This window comes from Sorex araneus, chromosome 10, assembly GCF_027595985.1.
Source record: "Sorex araneus isolate mSorAra2 chromosome 10, mSorAra2.pri, whole genome shotgun sequence".
NCBI lineage: Eukaryota > Metazoa > Chordata > Mammalia > Eulipotyphla > Soricidae > Sorex > Sorex araneus.
Window position 1 is genome coordinate 21,659,297 of NC_073311.1, and position 26,481 is coordinate 21,685,777.

A 26,481-nucleotide genomic window follows, 5' to 3' on the forward strand; every position below is an offset into this window, starting at 1 on the left:
CCTATATAAATATATAAATAAAAATGGGGGCTGCAGAGAGATAGTCCAACCAGTTGGGGGCATTCATTGCCTGTGGTGACTTGGGTGCTGGTAATCCCAGCACCCAAAGTTGTCCCCTGAACACTGCCAGGAGTGATCCCTGAGTGCAGAACCAGAGGGAAGCTTGATGCTTAAATCTGAGCACTGCTGGGTGTGGCCCCCAAACAAAGAATATTAATATATGTGTATTAGATTGCTTACCTATAGTTCCATTTTTATAAGTTCATGTAAAATTTAGAAAACAAAATTAAAACTCCACATTTCCCATTAAGCACTCTTACTATGGATTACTTTCAGAGAGCTACTTTCAGTTGCATATGTAACTTAAAACTGCATACACTGTTTAATTTATAGGCTGAAAGCTATTCATTCAACAAAAGTTTATCAAGAAACTTTTGTTGCCAAAGGATAGATGAAGAAAATGCAGTTGTGAACACACATTCCTCTCAACCTGGTGGTGGAATAACTCACAGCTGTATTGTTAACAGTGGAAACAAGACAAATGCATGCAATTATGCAATCTAGCAACGGTTCATAGTTCAATTTATAATATTTGGGTACCATTGCCAAGTTTATAAAAACCCTAGTTTAGAATTTAATTTAAATTTTATGTGGGGGAAATTTTTTTAAGGTTTTTTTGTTTGTTTCCTTCATCAACCACAGAGACAAAAATTGTCCTTTTAACCTTTGAGGAGGCTATTTTTTCTTTCAACAGAGTAGGGAATGCTTCAGATCAGAACTAATTGTTCTGTGATTGATTAATAGTTTCCCTCCTGTTGCTGCGTACAGCGGGAATGCCATGCATTGTACACACAACAGGAGGTAAGAGAGTCAATCAATTAAGAGAACAATTAGTTCCAGTTTCTACAATTTATTTGAAGTTGTAGATGAAATTGCCTGAAAATATTAAGAACATTAAAGACCAGTGATGAAACCTAAAGAAATAAATTTATATTCAAATTTCAGAGGCAGATGCTAAGTTGACACTGCTCTTCTGCAGATAGGCAACATTAATGCAATAACAATTACATTTTGGCAGCAATTAATAAATAGACTGTCAAAACCAGTCAAGTTGTGTTCATGGGTTTCGAAGGCTGATGATTTTGGCTTTGACATGAGGGGGCTGAAGTGTTCCTGAAAATCTCAGCATTATTAATTAATTTAGAGAACACAATTCTTACAACTCTCTTTTCATGGGTCATGCATTAAAATTTTTTGGAGATAGACATTCAGTGTAAAATAGTAACCTCCTTGGACTTATATTTGATATTTATATTTGGAAAGATGCAATATGTGGCTATATTCTAATATTTGTGAGTCTAATGAGTCTGTGATGAGTTAACTTGAAATAATATAATTTGATAAAATCTCAAGTCACTCTGAATTCTATACATAGTTTTTGTTGTAATAATACATTATCAAATACATACATTAGAGTTAGAAGTCAAGGTGGAATAATACTGATGGCCTAGTCTTAGGTGAATGCAAAACCTTGTCTCTTGAAGGATATATGGAAGTCTGTAGCTAGAAAAAGACTGAGACTCCTTTGGTCCAAGGGATGTAAAACCAAAGAAAACAAAAGAAAGGTGCTCAAGAAGATTTTTTTGAAGCAATGAAATGTGAAAATGTTCATGAATATTTTCCTGAATACAAATTCTGTTACTTAAAGAAAATGATAAGAGCAGGTATAAAACTATTGAACAAGTATAAAACTATTGACCTGAGGCCAAAGAGATAGTAAATTGGGTAGGGTATTTTCCTTGCATGCCGCTGATCCTAGCTTGATACTTGGCACCACCTACAGTACCCCAAGCACTGACAGGAGTGACCCCTGAGCACAGAGCCAGGACAGCCGCTGTGGCCCCAAAATGAAACAAGCAAAATGGCTGTAATTCAACCAAGTTTTGAATTTAAAGAGCAGCCTGTATTACTAATAATGATCAACAGTCTCTCAACACAAAATGTAATACCTGGTCAATTTCACAAATCTACCATTTTTTCCTGTAAAAGAATAAATAAAATATGGTGTAACATGTATATGTGTGTAATATTTAAAACTCAAACACATTCTGATAGTAAAACTCTAATTCCTCCAAGAAAATTTGTAATTTTTAAAAGGTAACACCTTTGAAATAAATAATCTTCTGCTAAAACTCTTCTGAAGAATACAATTAAGACATTTTAAATAAATGAAGCATATAAAACACCACTCTTGCCAGAAAATAAGAGAAGTTGAATAGAAAAACTTCTTTCTAAATAAGTTATAGAATGAAACAGGAAAGAATTTATCTCTTTTCACACAAAATACTCTACCCTAATAAAAACTTTGTATAAATTTGCTATGAAATTCATTTTATAAGTTCAGTAATTAACTTTGAGGTAAAATAAATTTATATTCTTATGTTCTCATCTGTGGTGTTCTTACCTCACCTGGAGTACTTATATCAACTTTTGTACTATAAATTTGCTAACATCTTCAGTTAAATAAGTAAATCAGGATCAGTAAAATAATCCATCGATTGCAAGAATAATGAAAAAAAATTTAATTTAGAAGTGACTTATTGCTACCAAAGTGATCTCTTTGACATAGCTTTGATAGCTTGTTAATAGTTTAGCGGGTTTTGTTGTACTTCATAGAGTGAAAAATTTCACTTAGTTTTCGCAGTACTTCTGTCTCTGAGCTGTACAAAAGACATTGAGTGATAATAGCCAAATATTTGAATATAAATAGATGTTATACAATACAAAGAAAACAAGTATTTTATTGATATGAATGGTTTCTTTACTTGTCAAATGACATTAAGAACCTCGGTGAAGCAGCAGGATTCCTCTGTGGACAGTATTAAGATTTCATGCCAAATTTAGTTGAACATTTACTTTATATGAATTTTTTGTCTTATGCAGTAGCATAAATGTCTATGGTTGGAAGTGTTGAGACAGTAAAGATGCAGATAAAAGCTTCAAGAAATGGGATGTCAGTATAAAAGATGACAGAATGATCATGAGAGAAGAAATAGCTACAGCTTTTCTCCTTTTCGTATGCATAAAGAAAATACTTAAATGTAAAGATTTTAGTCATTTTCTTCCAATCTGGCTGATAATAGAATACTCAGAACTAAATTGTATATGCAGCTCAGCAAATTCCCAGACACCATGGAGACAGGCCACTGTAAGATGAGAGGAGATAGCATAAATTTTTGGAATTACAAATCTCATCCACTGACATTCGGAAATCATTTGGCATTCTAATATTGATTTCCGGGCTCCCTCACTGAGGAATTGTTTATAAGCTTTAACCAGCATGACCAAGAGAGAAAGTCTCAAGGGCAGTTTCCTAATGCTGTTGTCTAAGTTCCTTCCTCTTTAATTCCTCACCATTTTTACCTCATCTATCTGAAATGCTATTCTTTCATTCAGAACTCTCTTTGGTCTCTGATACTTGACTTCTATGAAGTGCCATCTTAAATCAGCTGATTCCTCCAAAGATTTTTCTTCTAACACTCTCTGACAAATGCTGACTGGCTTCCTTGCAATAGTGAATAACAGCATGATTTTGCTTTTCCTCATCCACATGTTCCCTCTCAACAGTTAATGTTCTATATCCGTTGTTTTCTCTCTCCCAGCTGCTTTCTCTCCTTCACTGTCAGCATTTTATGATAAAAAAAAAAATTCAGTTGCAATGAGAGCCCAATATTTTGTAGGCTTCATATTCACTCAGGATTTGAAGCAGGCCTTCATTCTTACCATAAAAATACCTTCTCACCTTTACAAATATAAATTATCTCAAAAATTGAGCTTATCTGTTCTTACAGGCAAAACTTAAAAATTTATTCAATGTCTACTTCTAAACACCATCAAACTCCTGCTATATGTGATAGGAATTGAGACATCGTAATGAGTATTTCAAATAGAAATATAAATCAGGTCCTATCCCAAAATTCAAGAGGCTCAAAATCTGGTGAGGAAAGTACATAAATAGATAATTTCTAATTCTAGAGTTACAATAGTAATGCATAAAAGTCCTCAGTTTTCCTTTTACCCAATATAAGAAAGAGAAGCCTATGAATGACTTAGTTAAAGAGAAACAAAGCAGAGTTCTCTGAATCTTAAAATGGTATGAAAAGAATAGAATTATCCTGCCGGAAAGAAAATATAGTCCATTCATTCACAGATAAATATCTTTCTTCCCTTCATACTGAGGTAATTCCTCATCTCCCTCATCTACCTAGTGCTACCTGCCTAGGCATCTGGAAAGAAATCTACTGACCAATATATACTAACCATGGACAACAATTTCTGGTTAACCCTCACACTCAGAAAGACTAAAAGATAGAGGATCCTACTCACTTTAGAAGAAATCTACACCATATAACTAACATTATCAGTATATAGTTCCATCAGAGGTACTCTACTCTCATATCCCGTATAACTACTATATAACTCCATTAGACATGTAATGACTCAATTCAATATATGTTAGTCCAGTATATATTTTAGTAACATTGGCTTCCCTCCCACACCTATGTGATATTCCGTTTACTAAAGGGAATTTTTTTGTTAGCCAACTATTCATTGGCAAACAATTTACATGGACAAATAAAAAAATTAATCATTGCAGCATTGTTTACAATAGCCAGAATCTGGAAAAAACCCAAGTGCCCGAGAACAGATGACTGGTTAAAGAAACTTTGGTACATCTACACAATGGAATATTATGCTGCTGTTAGAAAAGATGAAGTCATGACCTTTGCATATAAGTGGATCAACATGGAAAGTATCATGCTCAGTGAAATGAATCAGAAAGAGACAGACATAGAAAGATTGCACTCATTTGTGGAATATAAAATAACAGAATAGGAGACTAACACCCAAGAACAGTAGAGATAAGTACCAGGAGGTTGGCTCCAAGGCTTGGAAGCTGGTCCCACACACTGGAGGAAGGGGCAGCTCACATAGAGAAGGGAACACCAGGAAAAGTGTGGTTTGAGGACCCGCACAGGATGGGAGATGCGTGCTGAAAATAGAATATAAACCAAACATGATGGCCATGCAGTGACTCTGTTGCAAACAACAACACCCCAAAGGAGAGAGAGAACAAAAGGGAATGCCCTGCCACAGAGGTGGGGTGGTATGGGGGGTATGGGGTGGGAGGGTGGGAGGAATACTGGGAACATTAGTGGAGATTACTGGGCATTGGTGGAGGGATATAAACAAAATACAAACATGAAAGTTCATAAGTTTGTAACTGTAACTCATGGTGATTCACTAATAAAAAAATTAAGAGTATAAATTTCCTTGGACTGGAGCGATAGCACAGCTGGTAGGGTGTTTGCCTTGCACATGGCCAACCCGGGTTTGATTCCTCCATCACTCTCGGAGAGCCCGGCAAGCTACTGAGAGTATCCCACCCACATGGTAGAGACTGGCAAGCTACCCATGCCATATTTAATATGCCAAAAACAGTAACAACAAGTCTCCCAATGGAGACATTACTGGTGCCCGCTCGAGCAAATCGATCAGCAATGGGATGACAGTGACAGTGATGATTGAGTCACTCCAATTATCAGTCAATGTTGAATATAAAAGTTTAAAGTCAAAGATTATTTTTTCAAAGCCACGCTTTTCACATTCATTCTTAAATGTAAAACTCTAATGATGTTTCATAAGAAATATTTTGTGAAACTCACTATCACTGTCATCCCGCTGCTCATCCATTTGTTCGAGCAGGCACGAGTAACATCTCTCATTGTGAGACTTATTGTTACTGTTTTTGGCATATCCAATATGCCACGGGTCTTGGTAGCTTGCCAGGCTCTCTGAGAGGGGCGGAGGAATCGAACTCGGGTTGGCTGCATGAAAGGCAAATGCCCTAGCGCTGTGCTATCGCTCCAGCCCTTTGTGAAACTCACATTCTTAAAACATTATGAAAAATTTGTACACTTACCTAAGCCATTCAAGTCTTATATTAAACCAATCATGACATTTATTTTCTAATATTTCCAATCAATGCACAATTAGGACTTTCACCATATTTAATAGAATATCAGAATGTCAGTGACCTTCACCGTAATTTGTAGGATATAAGAATGATATATTCTGTTCTACATAGAAAACTTTTTAAGTGTTTTAGATGAATTAGGAATCAAATCGAGATTCTGAACACAAACACAGGTCAAGGTGTTAGCACAAAAGTCAAGCTGGTATACCATAGGAGAAAATATTCTGGTAAAAAAGTTAAACTTCTCCACATCTGTTCCTTTCCTTCTCTACCCTCAGAAACAAAATGGGGGAATAAGAGATGGGATGGACATTACAGGGCCAGGAGGCAGGAGCCTTAGGCACATTGTCGGTGTAGAACTTTGGAATATCTTTAGATATGAACCACAGAACCAGCAAAACTGAAAGCTACGATCCAAACTGCAACAACCAAATTTAAAAATGTGCCCGTGAAGGATGCAGTAAGGAGGGTTTGGGTGGAAAATGGAGACATGGGTAGTGGAAAGTTGACAATGATGATGGTACCAGGGTTGACTAAGTATGCCTAAAACTTAAATATTAGTAACTTTGTAAGTCACAGGACCTTATTTCTTGAGTTTGATCCCTGCTATCCCATCCGGTTCCCTGAGTACCAGCAGGAGTTATCCCTGATGGCAGAGCCCCAAGGAAGCCCTGAACACAGTTGGGTGTGGACCCCAAACAAAATTGACTAACTAAAGATAAACTTATTTTTATTGTGGAAAACAAAGTATGAAGTTTTGTATTTGCTCTTAGCTACAACCAATAAACATGGAACAAATTGGTTATAAATCATAAAAAATATGCATTACATCACTGCAAAAGGTTAAAGATAGCAACTGCAGTTATTTAATAAATTTATTCAAAACTTCATGAGCATCTTATTTACAGCTTCTAGAAGCATCATCTTTATCTCATGATCACAACCTAAATGAAAGCAATTCTAGACACCATGTGTAAACAAAAAACCTCAAAAGAAAAACATCCAAAACATTCATATATATATATATATGTGTGTGTTTTCAAAAATTAGGAAAACTTTCCCAAGAGTCATCCACTTCCTCATAACTTGTAGCAGGCCCAAATTGGATGATATATCCTTACCTAAGCCTTTCATTGGCCAAAAAGAAGGGGGCAGGTGAGACTTCCATGACTGATATATAGATAAATAAAATTTCTCACTGGTGGAGAAGGACTAATACTTGCATGAAAAAGTGTAGATTATCTCCAGTACAAAGTTAGAAAGAGCTATTAGGTAAGCAACTGACTTGTAATTTTATAAATTGTACCTTTTTGCTCAATCATTCTCATGTTCCCAAATTAATTTATTAGCATAATAATATTATAAAAAATTTAGGGAGAAGTCATATAATCACTTTCTATATTCCATATGATATGTACATACATATGTGTATATATATATGTATACACATATACACATATATATGGAGAAAGAAATATCTGACATATAAACTTAATACTAGGGCCATTAAGTCTATGTGATATATTTGCTCACTGCAGTTTCCAGTCTCCCCTTAATCACTTTAGGTGTTTGTGCCCAGTAGTGCTCAGGGGACCTTGTGGTGCCAGGGATCAAACTGAAGGCTCTTACTTGTGAATCTCAGCAGTTTAGGGCACTTGGGCTCTCTCTCTAGAAATTCTAATAAGTATTCTCCTGGAACATACATCAAGGGAGATTTTAACCGTTTGATGGATCTCTATATGCATAAATTTGGATAAATTTTAAGTAATAAACTAGCTACTTAAAATTTATCTTAAATACCTAGCATGTTGGATACATTGCATGTGCACATTTTTTAGTTCATTCAACATGTATTCAATATTCATTGAAAGACATAGAATTTCATGAGACTTAGAGTTAACCTGTTTTTATTTCAAATGTTACTATTTCTTTTTTTTTCTTTTTGGGTCACACCCGGTGATGCACAGGGGTCACTCCTGGCTCTGCACTCAGGAATCACTCCCAGTGGTGCTCAGGGGACCATATGGGATGCTGGGAATTGAACCCGGGTCAGCTGCGTGCAAGGCAAACGCCCTACCTGCTATGCTATCAGTCCAGCCCCTCAAATGTTACTATTCCTATTTACAAACTTATCTTTGTCAATTTCTTAATTAATTAATAATTAGTATTGTCTGACTTGTGAAGTTTATTTTGTATGCATTAAATTGTTGTTTATAATTAAAACTCATATAAAAATGTCTGGTAAGCTGTATGTGAACTATTTTTATTTGTTAATTTACTTTTTATCTGTAGACTGCAGATTTTTCCTGGTCCTACTTTGCACAATCTGAACTGTGTATAGATCAATTTTAAAACTTTGCTTAATGTGTGAAAAAATAACGGCAGTTTGAACACAGTTTGATAAAAGAGGGTTTTGAGTTGCAAGCTTAGATTTTTCTTTCAAGTGCCTTTAGCTCAGAAACAGCAAGAGTTCAAAGTTAAATTTCAGCAAAGTAATAAAGAATAGAAATTCCGAAGTATTTATTTTTCATTTCTATTTTAAAAAACACAGTTGTTTTGATCTAGCTGAGTTGCACCTTTTGAATAACTGCTTCACTTACTATGAAAATGTCTAAGAATTTTATTAATATTACCAAAAATGACCATTTTCATTTAAAATATTTTACAAACTTAATCATTAGAAAAAAATTAATAATATATGTAGATGATTCTGTCTACATTTTCTATAAGATGAATTTATAGAATATGGCTTTGACCTATAATGTACCATTTTAAGAAACAAAAAAAAATATTTGAAGTCTACCAAATACTTTTGAAAAGATTATTTTGATATATCTTGATCATGGTTTTGACATAGAAAATTTTGGAAAGCCTTTAAGCCAAAAAAGTGTGACTGGGAGATGGAGAATTAACACAGCAAGTAAGATAGTTGAATTACATGTAACCAACTTATTTTGATCACTGGCAGTACATATGATGACCTGAGTCCTTCCGGGAGTGACCCTTCAGAGTAGGAGAAATCCCTGAGAGCATCAGGAGGTGTGACTTTCTTCAAAACAAACAAACAAAAAGTTTTTTAAAAAGTGTGGTTGCATAGATAGTATAGAGCTTAAGGCATTTGATTTCCATTCAGCAAATGCAAGTTTCATCCCTGGCATCACATATGATCTTTCAGACACTGTCAGGAGTGATTCCTGAGTACACACCCATGAGTGAACCCTAAGTGTGACTGGGTCTGGCCCCAAAACAAACAAAAAAGGCATAGAACTTCTTCTTCATACTGAGTGGCAATATAAACCACTCCATCATTTTATATAAGGAAAAAAATACTGTGATCTAAATTATGTCAAAAATAATTTCATATCATTTGAATTTTTACTTTGTACATACTGAAATATTAAGACTTAATTAGACAAATTTGACTTGATATTATTCTTGTCCTTACAAATAAAAGGAATAAAAGGGAAATGAAAGTTAAATGTATTGGTTAATGAGCCCCTAAAATTCATAACTTTGATCTCCACAATCATCAGAACTGAATATCTAAATTTTTTCACATGCCATTATCCTCAGTGCCATCAAAAGTGGTCAGCAAAGCATCCTTAAATATTATTCTACTATCTCAAAATTTTCCAAACTGCTTGACTTTCATTTTGCTATATCTGATTGTATAAATTTATGGTAGAAAGCCTTGGACCATTGCCATGATGCAATTCTTCCTTAAGTGGTCTTAAAGGTTTCATTGACTAGAGCTTCAATGGGAAGAACAAACATAAGTATCCTTACCCAGCAGTTAATAAGGATAACATAGCATCAATTATAAGGCAAATCTCCATGGGGTTAAATGTACATAAGCTGGTAATCACCAAATTATCAATTAATTTCCATGCCACTTTCTAGGTCTATAGGGTAGGCATCCTGATATTCTCCATCATCAGTTCTATTATTCTTCCATATGTCATGTGCAAACATGTGTATAGAGTGCTTTATATATAGAATTTATATAATTTATATAGAATTTATATATAGAATTTATACAATTGATATATAAATTCTATAGAATTATATATACATTCTATATATTTATATATCTCTATAGAATTGTATATAAATTCTATATGTGTATATAATTTATATAATTCTATAAATTACTGAGTCTAGTGAACCTAAATAGTAGTTTTTAACTTCTCATCACATATTTTTGGTCATAATGAAGAGATCACGAGATGCCTACCAGTCTTTACAAAATACATACTAAATTCAGAACTGAAAACCAGGACAATGGAAATAGAATATTGCACAGTGACATTAGACATGTCATTCCTGAGACCAAATGGCAGTCTGTGTTTGGAATCCTCGTCTCTTCATCACTAACTCTGTAACAATGAAAATGTTTACTCTTCTCTATGCTTTTGATTCTTTCGATTATTTTATAGCTTAAATTCCCAAAGAATGAGAATTCTGTTGGCCTCATTTATCTTATGCCAGTGTCACTGATCTCAAGCAAAACTGATATGAACTGCTATTGAATCACATTCTTACCTTTCTTTAAATCCACCGTGAATATGATGTTGCGCAGACTCATGCTATCCACATGAACTCTTTCACATTAGCCCATGTAAGTAAAACAGTTTCACTGGCATAAAGCCACACATGGGCCAGCACTGGAATTCACACCTCAGGTACATCAATCATTAACACCTAGGTGCAGTGTCAGAAATCAGAGCTGTCTTTCCTCAGGAAATAGTAGAAAGGTTTCAATAAATAGACATGACATATCTACATATATATGTTTTTCCCCCAAGGGAAGCCATACCTTATGTTAGTCAAGGTATACTCCTGACTTTGTGCTCAGGGATTACTCCTGGCAGTGCTTGGGGGATCATATGGGATGTCAGGAATTGAATCTAGATTGGTTGTGTGCAAAATCAAATACCTTACCTGATGTACTATCTCTCTGGCCCTGAATATGGTCACTTTGACTAAGTTAGATCAGCCTAAAAATGAGCCTTCTCTTCTCTCTCCTTTATGGAAGGTGGATCTTAGAGAATTGCTTCTGCTTCATTTAGGGAGACAGTGATGGAAATATATGAAGACTAGAGTGTCTTGAAAGCTAAGTTGTAGAAGAAAAAAATCACATTCAGATATGAAAACTAGAAGTTTTTATAGTTACAGTTTTCCAGACCACTGGGGCAGGACTTGGGGATAAAATGTGTCAGATCACTGGGGAAAGGTGGCAAGGGGAAACTGTGGCTTCCTTCTTCCAGGCCTAATTGCCAACTACCTTAGTTACCTTAGTTTCCTCTCAGCCTAGACTTGGGGAAGAGTTTTGTGTTCCTGGAAATGCTGAGACAGAACCTTGGAGATAGAATGTGTGTCAGGTTGATGGAGGAGAGATGTAACATCTGAAGAGAAGAAACCATGGCTTTCTATCTCATTGGCAAGGGGAAACTGAGGCTTCCTCTTTGAGTTTCATGGATATATGATTATCTCCAAACTCAATAAGTTGCATGCATTAAATATGTACAACTTTTTTGTACAGCTATGTATGAAGTGGTTTTTAAATGAATTAGTACAGGGTTTCAAGATAATACAACAACTGATAATATTACTTCTAGCATGTATTATTTCTTCCTTCCCTACACTTTCCAAATTCACTGCCAGTTCAATAATTTATTGTAATGCACCATAGCACTGTCATCCATCAATTTGCTTGAGTGGGCACCAGTAATGTCTCCATTGTAAGACTTGTTGTTACTTTTTTTGGCATATTGAATATGTCACATGGCCAGGCTCTGCCATGCACGCGGGATACTCTCAGTAGCTTGTTGTGCTCTCCGAGAGGGACAGAGGAATGAAACCCAGGTCAGCCACATGCAAGGCAAATGCCCTACCCACTGTGCTATAGCTCCACTAATTAATGAGTGTAGGTGGCATTTGTAAGATTGAGCAGAAATTTTGATTCTATTATCCATATAAAGCTAGTAGGGACATTTCTGTATCAAGGGTATTTGTGAGTGATACGTGTGAGCACCATACTCTTAAACAAAATTCTTACTGTATAGCTTAAAACTTTCTGATTAATAAATGTTTAAAGCCCAGAGCTACCCAGGACTATTTTAAAAATAAATAAGTAAAAAATTATCCTATAGTGGGGCCAGAGAGACAGAGTATAGTAGGTAAGGCACTTGCCTTGCACACAGCCAACCTGTTCAATCCTGTCACTGTGTGATTCCCCAGACCTTCCCAGCCTTTCTGGAGAACAATATGGACAGTCCTTCAAAAACTAGAAATTGAGCTTCCCTATGACCCCACAATACCACTTCTGGGAATATATCCCAAGGATGCAAAAAAACACAGTAGAAATGACATCTGTGCCTATATATTCATTGTAGCACTGTTCACAATGCCAAAATCTGGAAACAACCCGAGTGCCCTAAAACAGATAACTTGTTAAAGAAACTTAGGTCCATCTATACAATGGAATACTATGCAGCTGTTAGGATAGATGAAGTCATGAAAATTGCTTATAAATGGATAGACATGGAGAGTATCATGCTAAGTGAAATGAGTCAGAAAGAGAGGGACAGACATAGAAGGACTGCACTCATATGTGGAGTGTACGGTAGCATCACACGAGGCTGACACCCAAGGACAGTAGATACAAGGGCCAGGAGGATTGCCCCATAGCTGGAATCCTGCTTCATGAGCAGAGGAGAGAAGGCAGATGGAATAGAGAAAGGATCATTAAGAAAATGATGGCTGGAGGAATCAGTCGGGATGGGAGATGCATGCCGAAAGTAGATAATGGACCAAACATGATGACCTCTCAGTGTTTGTGTTGCAAGCCATAATGCCCAAAAATAGAGAGCGAGTATGGGGAATATTGTCTGCCACTGGGGGAGGGTGAAAAAGGGGGGGTATACTGGGAATATTGGTGGCGGAGAATGTGCACTGGTGGAGGGATGGGTGTTTGATCATTGTGTGATTATAACCCAAACATGAAAGCTTGTAACTATCTCACAGTGATTCAATAAATTTTTTTTAAAAAGTAGTGATCCCTGAGTACAGAGCCATGAGTCAGCCCTGACCACAGCCTGGTGTGAGCCCCCAAAAGCAAACAAAAGCAATAATCCTTGAAGGTAGGCTACTTTTTTATGCTACTAGTTATTCCAGAATTTAAAAAAATTCTCATTATTTGCTAGGCCAGAATATGTGGCTGAGAGGTAGAGTAACTGTGTTGCATGTGTGGGGCCTGGGAGGGGTGGGGTGAATCCTTCATCTCTAGTCTTTTAATGGGGACTGTTGCCATAAATCAGCTCTTCCACCAAGATGGAGACCATAGGATCTGACTTTTCTCTCCCCACTAAAGAAAATACCTATACTAAAATAATTCTATGCCTCAAGCCTGTCTCTCATATATCTGTACATTTATGGCTGGTTTCACTTATTTCCAAAGGAGCCTTGGTTTGGGAAAATTTAAATGAAACATGTCCGTAGCTGATTTCTTCCTTTCCCCAAAATTCATTCAGAGAGGATGTCATAGGTCGGATTCCCTCGGAAGCTCTTCTGAGTCAGAAATGCGGAATGTGGAGGAAGCGGGTGTGAGCAAAGGGAGACGATGGACTTGCATATGGTTCTAACAGGCTTCAGTGACTCTTTCAGAGATGAACGGAAATGAAGCAAAGGCAGGTTAGCCCCCTATCCACCAGCTGCAGAGTGTAACCTTGGGAAGGGAGGTTCTTAGCCCAAGGCAATTCTTGAGGCGAGACTCCTAGCTATCAGCAGGTAGTTTTCCCTAGAGCTGAGAAAGGAAGCTGAGGGATTCTTCCAGTAAAGGACAGAGGAATGCCCATAGCATCTACTCTTCACCTACACATTCATTAGGTCCATGAATATTTGACAAAAATCACCATATCTACCCTCAGTGTGTTCTAACGCATGCTGGGCGCTCCTTGTTCTCTAGTTACTTTTCATTTGGGGTATTTCTGCATTGCAATACCTTTTTTTAGTCATAATATTCGTTTCAGTATTTCTTTGACCTTGTTTTGTTTGTTCATTAATGTTGTTTGATATTGTTATGAAGACTTCAAAGAGATAGTGTGTTCTTCCCAAATCATTTTGTTTATGCAATATACAGACCATCTCACTGTAAAATTTAAGAAATGTCTATCAATTTGTCGACCCAGTGATAGACATAATTAAATTCCTACTAAGAATAATATATGTGAGGGACATGGGAAGTTGTCATAGCAACCCAATTCCTGATTTCTTTCTTCATTTTATACCACAAAACTATTAACCTTTATGATACTTTAATAATTTTTTTACATTGTACTTTAACCAGTGGCCATTTTTGTATATTCTAAACTAATTAAATAGTTAACAGCATTCTTCCTTACAATTTAACTATTTTTCAGCACTTTATAAAACCACTTACCAGCCACCACTTTTACTTTTCTTTATGAACCACCTTTCAAATATACATTTTTGTTTAAGTGGTTTGTTTTTAGAATTTACAGAAATACTTTTTGTTTCCCCCCCAAAAAAAAAGAGAAAAGTAGATCCTGTTCAACTCAGTCTTGTTTTTCTTTTAGATTTTTCAGTTTATAAGTAGAAATGTTTCATATCTTATGACATGTTGAAGCAAAAGAAAAAAAAATGCAACATACATTCATGACAAAGGAACAAACCACCAGAAACAATTCTATAGCTACTCAGAGAAAATAGATAAATGGCAGTCAAGATAGCCAGCAACAATATCCCACTTCCAAAACATGACAAAAATTGTGTCAAGACCATTAGACAATATGTATTTTACTTAATGATGGCACTATTATATTAAACTATTGTATTTAACACAATCATTTCCGTTAAGTTCCACAGGAAACTGATTCTTCAAATATTCTCAACTCTCCTGTGGAGATAAGCAATAATGCTTATCTTATCTGGTGCTTTTCACAGCAGAGGAACAAATTTTGGTTTTGAATACATACATACTAATATTTCATACATATGTATGTGTACATATAACTTTTAAGTCTTGCTGACTCACATAAAATATAAAAATTATGGCATCGGTATCAATCTATATTTATTGAAATTCCAACAGCACAAACAGGACTCCAAACTGTCACAGAGAAGCAAAAATCCTAAGCTAAACATTATTAGAACACAAAGAGAAGTTTGTGAAAAGTTATCTGACTTAAAAAAATAAATTTTTTTCATATTTTTAATATTTTGTGCTTCCAAGTATTATTGGAGAGGAAATATATGGATGGGAAAATGAATCAGTTGTCTGACCAAATGATCAATCAACTGATGTAATATTCACGTTAGATAGCATGATAAATTATAAGTAGACTATCTCATTTTATATGTATAAATACATATAATTTGGCACAGCAAGTAGGGTGTTTACCTTGCATGCAGCTGACCAGGGTTCGATTCCTCCATCCCTCCCAGAGAGCCTGGCAAGCTACTAAGAGTATCCCGCCCTCACGGCAGAGCCTGGCAAACTACGCATGGCATATTCAATATGCCAAAAACAGTAACAAGTCTCACAATGGAGACATTACTGGTACTCACTTGAGCAAATTGATAAACAACTGGATGACAGAGCTACAGTGCTAATTTCATTTTAAAAATCAGAAAATTGAAGATTACGAAAGCCTGTATCTCTTGAATTCTACTTTTAGAATTATATTAGTTGAAAACTAAAAGCTTAAAAAGAGAGTTGATCTATTATTAAACAAAAATAGATAGTTTATATATCTATATTAGCTGCAGCCATAATCTTTGAAGAAATCCAAAGTCTCTGGATTTTTGAGATTTCATCATTCTATCCATGTAAGATGATTATTTTTATTAAACTTTTAATTTTACTCCCACAAAATATGTAACTACATAAATAATGTATGCATACACTTTTAGTTATATCAAAACTATTTGTGTTTGCTTGTTATCTCATCTCATAAACAACAGGTTTTTCTAGGTCCATAAGCATTCTTACAGATATTTTGATGTTACTCTTGTCCAGGTCTGTTTTGCATTTATCTCTTTGTACTCAAAATCATGTAAACTCTTTCTCCAAGATTATCTGAAATCTTAAGTCACACAATAAAATAATAAAAGTTTCACAATTGTTTATATTGGAAACAATGACTTCAGTGATAATCCTTTGGACACCTTCCTTAAAGCATTTCACATGTTCAAGAAAAATATAGGCAGACCAAATATTATTTCTTCATAGTTCAGAAGGCAAATAAACTTAAGAGGACAATTGTTTTGTCAAAATGTGTTTATCTATTAAGGATTTCTACAGATGTCCCCACTCCCAAAGGCAAACTTATTTGTGCTAATTCCCTTAGTTTTCTCCACATTTTGTAGATAAACATGTGTAATAGTTTAATACATTAATTTTATGAAATAATTCAACAATTAAATAAACTAAATTTAAATAATAATTATGCCAAACAATGTTTCATCATCATCACCTTGATAAATATAGCCAAATCATATCATATTTACAGGTTTTAAAATTTCACCAGGCAAGACCAGTGAATTATTATTATTATTATTATTATTTTATTATTATTATTATTTTTGCTTTTTGGGTCACACCCAGCAATGCACAGGGGTTACTCCTGGCTCATACACTCAGGAATTACTCCTGGCGGTGCTCGGGGGACCATACGGGATGCTGGGAATCGAATCCGGGTCGGCCGCATGCAAGGCAAATGCCCTACCTGCTGTGCTATTGCTCCAGCTCCAAGACCAGTGAATTATTGACCAAAATATTGCCTACAGTAAATACATTAAAAACTAACTGGGAGAAATTGTACTGTCAAAAAAAGAGATTCAGGAACCAGTTTATGTAGAGCTTTCCTGACATCCTGTAATAATGTAACAATGTTTACAACCAACTGTAAACAATGTTTACAGTTATAGTTTACAATTGTTAACAATGTTAACAGTTTTCAGCAATTTGAATGTAGACTGTGCTTACTCAACATCTCTAATGTACATATTATATTTTTTGTTCCTGTTGTAGCATATAAAAGGTCTGTTATTTATAGTCCATAGGCCATCAGCAGTTTCACTCACTTCTCAGAGATGGTTTATAAATTCAATCTACATAGCAAATAATTGTCTGTGCATACAACTAATAGATTTGACAGTTTACACAATGCTGTGGGGAGAAAATGCTTTCAGTCACTATGCCTGGTCTTACCTGCTGGGGAAAACTCTCCACTGTGGTTCCATAAATATTTCATGAACCAACATAAAGTAATATGCTAATGATAGACTATTTACCCAGTGAGCAGGTGCACCCACTGATGTTTTTCATCTCCGGTATACCTTTGATGTGGGATCAGTAGAGCCATTTTGAATTGTTTTTCTGCTTCTTTTCCCTCAGAGTTCCACCTGAACTTAAAATGGTGAGCGAGAGTCATCATGAGGCTCTGGCAGCCCCACCTGTCACCACTGTCGCGACTGTTCTACCAAATAACACCACCGAGCCCACCAGTCCTGGGGAAGGAAAAGAAGATGCTTTTTCGAAGCTGAAAGAGAAGTTTATGAATGAGTTGCATAAAATTCCATGTGAGTATTATAGATGATTACTAGAGTAAAAAATAGATGGTTGACAAACACTTTACCCATTGGAAGAGAAGTAGAACTTTCAGCATACATGCCATAACTTACATTCAATTTTTTACTGCTAGAATGCTGAGTTGTTTGATAATAAAATGAACTATTCTTGGAAATGTAATGTTATTCAGTCTTTAAATATCCTTTATAGATTAAAAGGAATCCAGTTTAAAGTAAAGTCTCATGATAAGTAGGTTCTTTTTCATCTGATTTAGTCTCTTTCATTTGTGATATTAATATTTTAGGTTTTTCTATATATGTCTTAGCTCTGAATTTACTAAATCATTATTTTTTGTAAAGACTATTCCTGAGCAACATATAAAATGTGCTTTCTCCTTTCTCCTAGAAGTTTTCCTTTTCTTTTTTGGTTCATTTGTTAACATTCAAATTTTTTTGCAGTTTTTAAATTTTTGTTTATAATTGTAAAAAAATATGTACAGAAGTTTATTTGTGTCAGTTTAGAACTAAATCTGATCACTGACAATTCTTCAAAATCTTAAACTCTAAGTTGGTTTCGAAGTTTAGTTACTATATACCATACACTTTTTTCAGTTTTGAGAAAATCCACTTTTATCTCACAGTTTATTTTATAGTAGGAAAAGAAGTGATAAGCAATAAAGAGGCAATGTCTGTAATATGCCATGCAGTGATAAATTACATAAGGAAAAATAAAGAAGAGTAAATGACATGGGAAAGGAAACAGAGGATAAAATTTTATTTTTAGGCGGATAAAAACTTGGAGAACATGGAGAATCAATTTGCACATCCAAGTTAATACAAAGATCTTTGGCAGAAAAAAATCTGCATAAAATAACAAGAACCCTAATGTGCCTAGGTAGAGATAGCAAGGAACAAGTGGCAGGAGATGAATTTGGATTGTAGCAAAAGACAGATTATATGGACCTTTGGATTTTTCAAAGCAACTTGGATCTTACTGTGAATGAATAACCTGAAGTGCTTTGAGTTTGAGTAATGGTACCCACATGGTTCAACTTTGCAGTAATTTAAATTGATAAGAGAACTACTATAAGGCTCTTGAAGAAATAAAAAAATACAAAGAAGTCAGCTTCATACCTCTCTATAATTGACTTGATCTGTTTATTCACTTTTAACAAATTAATTTTTAATGATTTGAAAGACAAACTAAGCAGTTTTGCTGATAATGACAACTTTTGCTGATAATTACAGCTAAAAAAGTCATAACTTAGACATGAATATGATCCAATAGATTGAAATTCAGGAGAGGAAACAAAACATCTCAGTTTTTTTTCATTGTGCTGTTGAGGAACTGGTAGGAACACTTTTGCTATGACTTTCAGTTCTTAACTACAAAGCATAACCAAATGCAGATCTTATGGGATTTACTCTCATCTAAATAGTTCATCAAAATGTTTGTCTTAAGGTAATTGTAATCTATTATGCAAAATCAGATAATGCAATGAAAAAATTTAAATGTGTAATCGGCCTTGTAGTCAATACCTTCTCCTCTGGAAAACTAAATACTGTGATGGCATGGCAAACTTCACATAGAATGGAAAATTCTCCCTGAACTGACATAACTCATTCTCTCATCTCCCATAGTATTTACCCAAATGTGAATATCTTAGTTAGGACTCCCTCAACCACTGTTCAAAGTGTTGCCCAATGGCACACTATTCAGCTTGGAGACAAGATTCTGTAGTTTAGGGCAACCTGACGAGAACATGTCATGCTGGTGAAGCATGCCAGAAAGGAAAAGATTAATGTCAGATAATCTCTTTCATATGTGCAATAAAAAGCAACAAAGAAAGGGATTAGATAACCCCCAATGGAAACAAATATTGAGACATGATCAGTACTGAACTGAAGAGACATGGTATAATGGTAGCAGACCCTGAAACTAGTGGGTGGAAGGATTGATGTAGTGCTATGAAACTATAATATAAAGATCATAATATCACATAAACTATGATTCTTTAATAGAAAAGAATATATATTTTGAACTATAAACCATCCATCACATCATAGCTTTGCTTGGATTTCCTGTCTTCATTCTTGCTCTGTGGACACTATTGTACTAAGTACCAATCAAATATTTTGTATTTTATTTTGGAGCCATACCTGGTGGTACTCCTAACAGGACTCTGGGTACCATATGTTGTGCAAGGGATTAAATCCTCTGTCCACTGCACACAAGACAATCACCCTTCCTGCTATACTATCACTCCAGCCTCTTTATTATATGTTTGGAAATTAATTTGGTTCCCTCCTAAATAATGTGAGCAGTGTGAAAAATGAAGACAAGTACTTTGTCTGTCCTTAATAGTACTTCATGTGTAAATGGTGTGTCACATTTATATGAGGAAGAATCAATAAATGCCAATAAAAGATCTGGAGATATAGTACAGCAGACTTGGTGCCTGCCTTTTACCTAGCTGATCTGGGTTCAACTCCCCAGAGCCCACTAGGAGTAAGCACTGACCACTGGCAGTTGGGCCCCCCAAAACAGAACAACAACAACAAAAGAAAAATCTTGAATTGCCCCCTCTTCATCTTTGAAGCATAAGATGCTGATTAAAGCCTTTTGATTTTTAAAAATTTTTATCACTGAAGGAAAGCATGATCGCTATACTTGACTGTGTCCTTCACATTAAGACACAAGTTATTTTCATCTTGATGGTGACAACTTCATCTTTTAATTTTGCCATTGAGATCCAACTACTTATATGTTCTCTGTTTATCAGCAGAAAAGGGATCAACAGGAAAAATTATGAATTGTCCATAATCTATATATTTATTTTCCCCTTTGGTTAACCATTTTTTTGCAAGTGGTTTTCCCAATTCTACATCCTCTCTTGGACACTGAAAATCAAAACAGGCAACTAATTACCTTCTCCAAGAGTTATGCTTAAATTTCACCTTAAAGTATTAGAATATCAGAGAATCTAGGTAACAGCTACTAAAATACTATTTTGCTAGCACTCTCTTTGATTTAAGAAGAAAAATAAACAAGTTCATAGCATCGTAAAATTGAATCATAAATAAGTATTGAAAAAATTCATAATTTTAGCCAAGGAATTTTATTAAAAATATATAACTGCATTTCATTTTAATCCATCACAATTTTCTACTTGTATAATTAAAATTTCTAATAAGATTTATCCATAGAGATTAATAATAAAATGTAAACATCCCTAAGATAACATTCCCCTGGGTGCTACGTTATTACATAAAGATGATCACTTTTGACTTGGCATAATATAATGTGATGCTAATGACAGGTAGCAAATTAGAATATTAATCGATTTCAGTCACTGAAATATATCTGCGCTATCTAGCAGATGTGGTGGTTTTTTTTTTTTTGAAAATTGAGAGCAAACAGTTTTGCTCTGTCACTTGAAATTCCCACTTATGAGAAGAGAGGTGTCACAGTGGCAAGGAGTGTACATGTCATTAGTTGGGTAATCTGCACAGTCCAGCATGGAGCATATTCAAACCAAATTGCCTGATGATATCATCCATAACAGTGTGGGGCTTAAAATAAGGAAAAGGAAAATGGTAAATGCTGAGCATTTTTATCTTTCAATTCATTCTGCACACTGTTATCTAAATGAAGCAGGCAAGGTTTTTCAGAATGCTTTTTTTTATTTTCAGCTTTGATTTTCATATGTCAAGGACCATGGTTGGTTTGTAAAGCATGAACTTATGTCATCAGAATAGCTGTGATTAAGGTTTTGATATTCATGAGCTTCTTGAAGTGGAGTGCAACCTTTCCTTAAGCACAGCAGAAAACCAAATAGCCAGAACTTGACTCTTGGTCCAGAATAACAGTAAGTGAGCTAAGAGTCATTGTGTAATTCATGCAGAAAAGGTATTGGATGGACAGTTTAACAATAGGATTTAAAACGTCCTCTGGATCCTAATCCCATGGGTTCAAGTATAAACCCTACCACATAGTAGCTCTGTGACCTTGGAAACATTACTGAATCTCTGTATGTGTCTTCCTATATTAAGTGGGGACAAAAATAATATCTCCATCACAGGATTGTTAGTTAAAGGCATCAATGCATATAAAGTGCTTAGCGGTGTCTGGCACAGAGTAAGCATTCTATAAATGTTAGCTATTATTAAGCTCAAGCTGTCAGTTTTAACAAGTCAATTTCTATTTTAAACAAGCCCTCTATTCAGGTCAGACAGGCACCCAAATTACAAAAATTCCAAATACTTTACAGCCAAACCCACTCCAAGACTTCCTGTTTTAGAAAAGATGAATTCCCTTTTAGAGTTGCCATCTCCAATCATTGCCCCTAATTTTTCCTTTAAATTCTGTCATTTCCCTTTCTTACTTCCTAATTCATTGTAGGCTGCCCGTATCAAGGTACCCATATCTGAAAAATTTTCACGTATAAAAAATGCTCAAGAAATGTTTGTTTTCTTTTTTCATGCTCTAAATTTTCTTCTGGCCTTACCTACTCAACATCTACCTACATTCCTCTTTCATATCTGTACCAAATGACAAAAAAATATAATCTAGATCCTCACTTCTTTCCTTCAGTTCCCTTAGCAACTCAACTTCAGCTCTGATTTCCATCCTTCATACACTATCAAAAACATTTTTTTAATCAGTAAATACTTTCAGATACACTGTTATAAAGGTTGCTAGCAACCCCAACAAATATTTTTCAATCATTGTCTTTTCTTAAGTGATAGAAGTTCTGTTTACAGGTTTTCATTTTTAATTCTATCCCATTCTTATGCATTTCTTTTTTCCAAATGACCTCACTTCAAGTAATATGACTTCAAATAAGAAATCTCATTATTATGCTTGTCTCCCTGATCTCCCTTATCACTTTTAATTCTAGGTCTTCATTCATGTATTCTGGTAATTTTCCTCCTAAAAAAAGTCTCTACACAAGTCAGTACTTTCATTCTAGTGTTTTCCTTCATGCTGCTCTTTCTTCTTAGAATCTCTTTCCTCATTCTTTCTGACATATTGTCATTCAAGTCAAGACAAATATTACTGCTTAGATTGAAAGTTCCCTCATTTGCCAAAGCAGATTTATTTGAGTCTCCCTCCCAACTTTTCAAAGCTTTCATTCAAGTCTCTCATATCCTGGTGATCTGACTTTATTGTGTTTGATTTTGGCTTCTCTCAACAAATGTAAATTTCTCAGAAGTAGAAACAATGTATTATGCATATTTGCATTCCATATGCTTTAATGTGTCTAATACTATGTTAGAAAAAATACAGAATTTATCAATATCTCTCTGGATCTATCTGTCCATACTAAAGTCATTAGCATTTCTAAATATTGACAGTACACCTACTGTTGTAGTCCATGAATAACCGAGAGGGAAATGACATCCAGAAAACAACAATTTTCAAATCTTTTCAGCCAAGGATTCCTTTGTTCAATTTAAGTCATTCATGAAGTCCTAAATTTAGAAGATGGATAAAGTATAACAGAGCTAGGACCAGAGAGATAGCACAGCAGACAGGGTACTACCTTGCATGTCACTGACTCTGCTTTGATCCCAGAATCCCAGATGGTTCCACAAATCCTAGTGGGAGTTATCCCTGAGCACCTGTAGGTATAGCCCAGAAACAAAACATAACAAGTCTATCAGAGCTGCTGTGGTGAGATACTAATTTTTTTGTCATTCACCCTCTTAAGATAGTCAGCAACTCGAAAAATATTCATCTGACCATACCAAACACAGCTTAAAAGCAGTGGTCTGGGGGATGGAGAGATGATCCAACAGGTTGAGCACATTCTTTGCAAGCAGGAGACCCATGTTCAGTTCCCACTACCACATAGTATCAAGTAAAATTGAGGTCTAGTCCCTGAACATGATCAGGTATAGCTCAAAAAAGAGGGAAGGGAACGGGAGGGGAGTGGAGGGGAGGAGCGAGCAGTGGTCTGAAAAAATAATTAATAATCATGCGCATTCCTCTTAGAAAATGTCAATAAAGATAAATGATCCATGAGGAAAAAGTACAATTCAATTCCTATTTTCTGTCATGTGGTTACAAATGTACACATTTTTGTAAGTTGTATCTATGTTGTTCTATTAATGCCATTAACATTAATTAAAGAAATATAGGAAGAAAAACTTCTAGAAACATAGATCCACAGCACATGAATTGCAATTTTAGTGATTGCCAGGGTTTGTTGAGCAGTTAGCATGGGCTATGAGCCATGAATTCTGTGTTATAAACTTCCAATCTACTTCTAGTTGATAAGTTTTCAGAAAAACTAAGTTGAAACTTAGAGAGGTAAGATACAGTTCAGAAAGCTGAAGCTGATTTTGCTAAGTGGCTTCTCCAAGAAAATCATATCTGGTGCAGGTTATATAGGTGGAGAGTGTTTTTAGAAAATTTTGTATTTTTATTATGCCTTAAGAGAATATCACAACAACTACAAATCACTTCTGATGTTCTTTTCATTCATTTGGGGGCCAAACCTGGCAGTATTAGACGCTTCTTCCACTCTTCATCACTATTAAAACTTGAAACATTAGGGTTCAGGTTCCTATTCAGAAATACTGGTTGCTATCTGATATTGGTCTTTTGATCATTGTTTTAAATGACTGAATACTCAGAACACAAGTTTCATATTTAGTTCTGAATTGCATTTACTGGCTTTAAAGGCAAATAATTATTCACTTTTTGCTTCTGCATTTCTTTCACTGGACTCAGTCAGATACATTGTTATGTAAATAACCCATTACTACCCAAGTACTAATGGTTAAACTTTGTAAAGATAACTCTTCATGACTCAACTTCAGCTATCATCTGTTAACCTGATTCCTCTCACACATTTGAAAAGCACTGACTACAGTGTTAAGTATAATTATTCTTGGGTAACCTTCCGTAAATTGAACTGTTTTTTAGAAGTCACAGTACATACTGATGAGTGTTCTTTTCAGAGCAAGTACTTTACAGCATTAAGTGACTCTATCAGTGTAACATTTCTTTAAAAAAAATCTCTTTGAGACAAGGATGCTTGAGAAAAATTGCAGTACTGGAGAGCAGTATGGCTGGTAAGGCTCCTGCCTTGCATGTGGCTGACCAGGGCACACCTACCAGTAAGGATCCTTGAGGCACAGAGCCACAAGGAAGTCCTTAGCATAGCCAGGCATAGCCCAAAAGAATAACACAAAAGAATGTGTACATGGTGGGGGCTAGAGTGATAGCATGGCGGGTAGGGAGTTTGCCTTGCACACGACCGATCCGCATTTGAATCCCAGCATCCCATATGGTCCCCTGAGCACCGCTGGGGGTGATTACTGAGTGCAAAGCCAGGAGTGACCCCTGTGCATCTCCAGGTGTGACCCAAAAACCAAAAAAAAATGCTGAGGGGTTTGGATGAGGAGGTGATCAAACCCAGATCCCACAAGGTTCAAGCCATGGGGTGGTAAAAGAATCTAACAGAAGTGAGACCGTTTAGGCAGAGCAAAGTCAGTTACTGAAGGGAAGTTCACTGGTGAGACTGATAGAGCGGGGGCCTCCAGAGAGACCCATCTAGCGTTTTTACAGGACACTTTTTTATCTGGGACACCTCAGGCAAGAAATTTACTTTTTCTATCAATTAGTTATTCCTACAAGGGGGCTTGTAGTAGACATGTATCAAATTCTGGGATAGAGAAAATGCACATAAAATATTCTAAGCCAACCACATAAAAAAGGATTAAAAAATCCATATAGTGAGGGCAGGAGTGATTGTACGGCAGGTTTGGTGCTTTTCTTGCACATGGCCAACCCAAGTGATCATGGGTCTTCCAAGCAGAAATTGGAGCAATCTGTGAGCCCAGAGCCAGGAGTGAGCCCTGAGCACTGCCAGGTATGACCCAAAAACAAAAAGAAAAAGAGATACATATAATAATTTGCATCAACTAGGACATCTTCTGAACCAGTCATAAATGATAATCAATTTTAGCAAATCTTAGGGAGCAAAGCATCCAGTCCTAAGTGTTTGGGTGGACACAATAAAGAATGTATGTTGCTGAGTCAGAGTGATAAGGTCTGGGTGCTAGGCCAGTTTTAGGAGCTGTGGGAGAGAACATAGCAATGATGGCGCCACTGCAGTCTCCTGGGCACAGCTGCTTATACTGGCAAGGAAGGTCTCAGTCTGCTTGGCCTTTCTTTGAAAATGTAAATGTAAATGAGCATCTTTTCTAACAGACTTTTACTGACCATCTCATATACTATGGGAGAAGGTCCATTGTGGAGCACGAGAGACTGTAGAGCCAGTAGTGCATTCGCCTTGCATGAAGCAGACTTGGGTTTGATCCCCTGACCCGCACAGAGTCCCCTGAGCCCCATCAGAATTGATCCCTGAGTGCATTGCCAGAAGTAAGCCCTGGACTTATGGGTGTGGCTCAAAAACAAAAAGAAAGAACAGCATGTCCATTTGTTCTCAATAGAATTGGCATTTCCCCCTCTGGGATATTATAGATGTTCATGCATAGTGTACTGACAAAAATAATGGATGTGGGGAATGGATGCTGAGGAATTTAGAGCTCTGGTGCAAGATCCTGAACATCCTGCAATATATGATGCTGCTGCTGAAAGTTTCAGACAATGAAAATTGCCCCACATTCTGGGTAAACTTCAAATCTTCAGAGGTAAAACAAAAAGAAATTCTCTTTATAATTATCTAAGCATATGACTATATTACAATAAGGTGTTTTGAAAGATTCTAATAAGCACTGAATATTTTAGCTTTTGTTCTGTTTACCTCACATCCAAATTTTCACTTTCTTCCAATTTTTAAAAATATGACTGGCTTATTTCTCTAAATCCAAACTTC

General features: G+C 35.7%; 1 protein-coding gene across 6 annotated transcripts in view; it reads left to right on the forward strand.

Moving 5' to 3' along the window:
- SYT1 (synaptotagmin 1) overlaps nt 1-26,481 on the forward strand; it is a 574,730-nt gene that overhangs the window by 312,899 nt on the left and 235,350 nt on the right. For all 6 annotated transcript variants that reach the window (XM_004602693.2, XM_004602694.2, XM_055118229.1 and 3 more), the window contains one exon: nt 17,457-17,641. In XM_004602693.2, coding sequence (XP_004602750.1) covers nt 17,476-17,641 — 166 coding nt within the window. In that variant the 5' untranslated portion in view covers nt 17,457-17,475. The remainder of the gene's footprint in view (nt 1-17,456; nt 17,642-26,481) is intronic.